The sequence below is a fragment of the Telopea speciosissima genome, chromosome 4 (genome assembly GCF_018873765.1).
Source record: "Telopea speciosissima isolate NSW1024214 ecotype Mountain lineage chromosome 4, Tspe_v1, whole genome shotgun sequence".
Lineage (NCBI taxonomy): Eukaryota > Viridiplantae > Streptophyta > Magnoliopsida > Proteales > Proteaceae > Telopea > Telopea speciosissima.
In genome coordinates, this window is record NC_057919.1 from 46,866,178 (window position 1) to 46,871,884 (window position 5,707).

Below are 5,707 nucleotides of genomic sequence, written 5' to 3' on the forward strand. Positions count from 1 at the left end.
AAACTAGACCAATAAACTATTGAAAGGATCGATTCCAGTTCCTAACTGTCCGGTTCCAATTCTAGTACAAAATTGATACTCTTATCTTTAACAGCTCAGCAAGTCCATCTCGAAAACAATGTCAAATATGTCTACTATTTTTATTCTTTTGAAAAATTGAATGTTATTTTTGTTTTTCTTTGACTAGCAGGTGTGTTTGAGCCTTTTGACCCTTAGATGTCTTTTAGTCCTTGGTGGGGCTTGGTTGAGCAATTTTGTGGTATTTTATTGTAATATTATCTCAGTCTCAGATTCCTTTTATTTTTCTTTTCCTTTTGGGTTTTAACCAAAAAATTAATAAAATAAAGGTTCAACCAGGACAAGAAAGAAGAGTTCCTGAATAGTAGCAGTACATCTACTTATAAAAATGCCCGAATTCGGGGATCTTTACAGGTGCTAAAAATAATAAGGGCAAAAGTTCTTTGTCCGAGAGTGTGGCCTACAACAGCACTCCCATGAGTCTGTCTATCTCCACTGAAAGTGAAAAGATAGCTCTGCGCCTATATTTTAAAGAGGAGAGAAATAGACACATGAGAGTGTTGGCGTAGACCAAACTTTCGTACAAAAAACTGTTTTTCAAATAACATTTATACATGTTCTATGGTTGCTGATGGTACACCATCATCATTGCTTCCTCCTTTTATTCTTTTGCAGTTGCTGGTTCTGCTGCTGAAACAACTTGGGAAACTGCACCCAAATTATGAGGAGCATCATTTGAGAAGTCAACTGTAGGATTGTTGTGGATTGCATCATTGGTAGCGGGTGAAGAAGAGGGGTTGGTTGGAGAACTGTCAACCACCACCACCTCCACCTCCATTTGTTCCGCTTCTCTACTGCTCTTGGACGGCATCAGCTGAGACATCTTCTTCATCTCCTTCCCCTTCCCCCATAGCACTACATACAACCCCACCACTATCACTATTCCCCCCACAACGCTGCAAAAAAAAAAAACATAAATAATATTTGTAAATAAAATTCACATCACCACAGTTATTTAATCCTTCCTTGTAAATTACTAATTGTAATTCTCCCAATCATAATCCTAAGGTTGCATACAAGAATACAAGAATAATGCAATTTTTTTACCTTCCTAAATGTAGCTTCTCGTTAAGGAGCAAAGAGCTCAAGATTGCCACCAACACAAGCGCAAGAGGGTTGAAAACCGCTACGAATACTGGGCCCCTGACCCTTACACCCCACGCTACTATCGTAAACATCACCCCCGTTCCGAATATTCCCTACACCACCACAACATATCCATTCACCTTAATTGGTTAAGCTTCAAATCTTCAATCATTTAAAAAAAAATAAAAAAAATCTCCATCATGTTTAATCTATCAAAAATTTAATATAATACCGCATAAGTCACGGTCCAAAGCCTGATGTTCCATCCAAGCTTCCACTCTTCCCACTTCCTCTGTACGCATAGAGCGTAAATGACACTTTGTATTGAACCCATTATACACATTAGAGCTGTGCTTGAGAAGTAGCATGGGTACCTCTCGTTCATCTTAGCCTGGAAATCAAGACAAAACAAACCCAAAAGGGAGGATGAAATTTCAATGTTAGTGGAGGATATTTTTGGTATTCCAATCCTATTAATTAATATCGTTCCAATTAAAATCAGACCTGAATAATCAACCAGAGTACATAAACCAAACAACTACCAAGAGCTAGTAATGAGCCCAATACGTGATTACTAGACTCTGGCTGTGAAGCGTTTCCGCTCCCAAGCCCACGAGTAAGGTCAATCTTGGTTGACCAAATGTTGATTTCGGCTCCTTTGTAGAAGGTCAACACCATTGCTCCTCCTATACATATGATAGTCCCCACCATTTTCGCTTTCCCAGCTAACGTCCGAATACCCAGCTTCTCTAGCCTTTGATTAATCAACCACATCAATAATAATGATCGATCCATCAATATTTTATTTTAGGGAATTAAGAAACATAAAAAAGGAAAAACTCCTCTTAATAAACAAGTTTACCTACCCGATAGTCACAGCCATGATGTAGGTTAAGGCTGGAGTAAGGTTTGACATGGCCGCTGTAAATGTCACTGACGTTACCGTTAAGCTTGACAAGTAAAAGTTCTGAGACATCGTCCCCCTATCCGTAGAAATGCAAGCCAAAAATAAATTATTGTACAAAAACATGTATTATGAAATTAAGAATGTTTTTTTAGCAAAATAATATAAATTTTTTTTTTTGGTTGATTAGAATGCAAAGTAATTGATGAGAAATCTCATAAATTGGTGTATCATTTGGGTCAGCTCGAGAAGGGAAGAGAGTCCAGATCAGTTACTCGCATGGGGACGGATAGAGACAGATCTGAACCCTTCATTGGGGCATGGGACCATACTCCATGGAAGGAGAGGGTCAGCAATTTGGATCCTCTACTGTCGAACTGCTCGGCAAGACCCTACTGCCAAGACATAGCAAGGTAGTAAATTATTGCCTTATCCCCACTCGGGCAAGGCACTCGAACAGAGATAAGATGGTAATTTATCACCTTGCGGTGTCTTGATAGTAGAGTCCTGCCAGATAGCTCGGCAGTAGAGGTAGGGGTCAGATCTGAAAATTTTTTTTGGCTCCTAATTCAAGTGTAGGCATGAACTCAAGCTTTGGTAAGATGGCAATAATAACTAACTGGCCCCCTCCGTTACGGGCCACCGTTACATACCCATAACGGAGGGGGTTAGTCGTGAGATTGTGCCATTGTCACGAATTTTTTAAAACCAAAATACCCTTATGTCAAAACGAAACAAAACAAATCTTCAAATGGGACCCTTCTTCTTCACTTCCTCTTCACTTTACCTGCAATTCATCCTCTTCACTTCCTCTTCACTTCACCTGTTGCAGCAAACCGGAGGACGAACTTCGTCGGCGGCGCTACAGCACTCATCCCCGAACTTCGTCTGATAAGTGCTGTAGCGCCGCCAACGAAGTTCAGGGATGAGTGCTGTAGCACTTATCCCCAATCTGGATTCCCATGAAATTTTGGGTTTATGGATATGGAAGAAGATTTCACTTTAAATTTTCTGTAAATGGTGATGTGGAATTGAGAATCCCTTACAAGACCCAGAACCTCAGGGAGCTTAACCAGATCGGCCAGAAGCTAGGGCAAGGTTAGTTTGGAACCACATTAATGTTGAATCTTTTGAGAGAAGTTTCAGAAATGGAAGATGGATTTTGGGGAAGATGAGGGTATTTTGGTAATTATGCCCTAGCAAGGGCATTTTAGTAATTAGGTTGGGTTAGGTTCTTAAGAACAAATAGTGGGGGTAAAAGGGTCTTATCAAATTAGGTTAGGTCAAAAAGATCTTTTCATATTATGAACAAATAGGTCAGGGCAATTAGGTCTTTTCAAATTTATAAACATATAAGAAAGGGTAAAATGATCAAGTTTTTAACACTTAACGGCTAAACTTAATGGTTTGGACTTATCTGGAATTAGGGGGGTAAAGAAGGGGTGGTACGTGAAATTTATAGGGTTGGTACGTGGACTTTTCAGAACCTTAGGGGGGTACGAGGAATATTGGGTGTATTATAAGGGGTACATGTACTTCACCCAAAAATAAAAGGGAAGTAGTTTTTTGTCTGGAACCAACATCAGCACTCCCATGTGTCTATCTCTCTCCTCTTCAAAATAAGGGGGCAAAAGTGTCTTTTCAAATGAAGAGGAGAGAGATAGACTCATGGGAGTGCTGGCATAGGCCACACTTCTGGACAAAGAACTTTCTCCAAAAAAAAAAAAGGGAAACAGTTTTCTGTCTGGGAGTGTGGCCTACGCCAGCACTCCCATGTGTCTATCTCTCTCCTCCTTAAAATAAGGGGGCAGAAGTGTCTTTTCATATGGGAGAGGAGAGAGATAGACTCATGGGAGTACTGGCTTAGGCCACACTCCTGGACAGAGATCTTTTTCCCAAAAAAAACAAGGTTGCATTGGTAAAGAATGAGAGTTTAAACATAAAGAAGCTAGAAAAATGGAATTTTTCTCCTCTCAGGTTCCCTGTCCGGTCAGGTTCGTAGGTTCCTCTCATAGGGAGGGTGGAAATGATGACCTCACCCCACCCGAGTAGTGTGTTCGGACAGGGGATGAGGTTGTCATTCCGGTTCCCTAGGAGAGGAGCCTACGAACCTGACCGGGTAGAGAACTTGAGAGGAGTTAAGTCCAGAAAAATGGGGACTAACCCAAATAAACCGCAAAGAAATGCTTGGAAGGTGACCATCCACGTCAACTTTGGTCTTTTATTTCTGCAGCGAAAAACATGTTAGTTAGAAATCATTCCCCATCCTAGGCAAGTGAAAAATCTCAGAGGAAGCAATGGTGACTTAAAATTCTATCTTTGTTTGTTCTGGTGCAGAAATGGTATCAAGAAATTACAAGTCTCAGTTTTTTTTTTAATTCTTCTTCTCCCTCCCTCATGAAAGGGTAGCCACGCATGCAGGAGAACAAAACAAGGCTGCAATGCTGCAAGGCTGGGTGGCTCTTACGTGCTATCATTAGCGCCGTACTAGTGAGTGAGGGATGGGGCCGGGTCACGCAGCCTGCAGGCTGCGATCCACCTCTCTATTTTATTTATTTCTATTTTCTCTACCACAGTGGAGAGTGGAGAGGTGGTGATAATGTGTTGGGATTTTAAAATAATGGAAGAACTTCTAATAAACAAAAATAATAAAGAACCTTTCTACGAAGAAAGCAAGGGGAACCAAAAAAATGGTAGCGAAGATGTATCGGTAAGCGACCAAGATACGGAGGTCCATCCCATCCTTGGTTGCGAGCTTAAAGAATACGTTGAGCCCCGCAAAGATGGTCTGGCCCAGCATCATAACCATCGCCGGTTTTAACCCACGTAGATACTTGCCGAGATCACAACCCATAGTACGTGTATATATATAGATAGATAGATAGATAGATAGATAGAAGGTTAAGGTACAAGACAGATTCTTAAGACGATGAAAGATTGTGAAAGAGAGAAGGATCAGAGTGTAGGAGGGTGCATGGGTGAGCGAACAAGCAAGAAGAAGATCGATGTTTTCTCGCTGTATCTCCCTTTGTTTTGAATGGAAATCGGATGAAATACATCATGGAGCATCCAATTCATATTTATAGCCTATAACGAAGAGAGAGAGAGAGAGATGGTCGAGGGGTCCAAACACTAACAAAGAAAGAATATAAAAGAGGAGGAGGCCACGAAGATTCTTCTACAGCTTCACATGGGGTGGCCGGATTCCATCTTGACGGCTTACTAAGTCATTCTCGTCAGCTTAATAAGGTCCTTTTTTCATCTTTATTTTCAAGGTCCAAAACTGTGGATCTCCTGCAGTCGTCTGTGTTCGTTGGTTACACTGCTAGCATAAATATAAAGAAAAATATATAAGACTCCTAATACCAATCTAAAGCTATAGTGGAATCAAACTCTTAAGACTAAAAATGGAATGGAAATTTACCACTACTTGCACAATTCAAACTAAAACAGAAGATTACAAGATAAATCCAAATAAATAAATAAACTACTTATTATATCCTATTAGACCAAAACTAAATTTGGACTCAGTTCATCTCCATCTGGGCTCCCCAACGGGTTTGGGCCCATCCAAGGAAGTACCTTCCCATCTGCATATATATTTTGCCCTATAAACACGTCCTACGGTTCCTTCACCCA

At 40.6% G+C, this 5,707-nt stretch overlaps 1 protein-coding gene across 1 annotated transcript; it reads right to left on the bottom strand.

Annotated features, from left to right (window-relative positions):
• Positions 1-679: 679 nt before the first annotated feature.
• On the bottom strand, positions 680-4,871 carry LOC122659351 (WAT1-related protein At1g25270-like). The gene is made up of 7 exons (XM_043854470.1): positions 4,726-4,871; positions 4,233-4,295; positions 2,031-2,147; positions 1,669-1,918; positions 1,397-1,555; positions 1,126-1,277; positions 680-974 (listed from the first exon to the last, which is right to left on the bottom strand). Exons 1-7 carry the CDS (start codon positions 4,869-4,871, stop codon positions 680-682), a joined length of 1,182 nt encoding a protein of 393 aa, XP_043710405.1.
• Between the last annotated feature and the right edge of the window lie 836 nt (positions 4,872-5,707).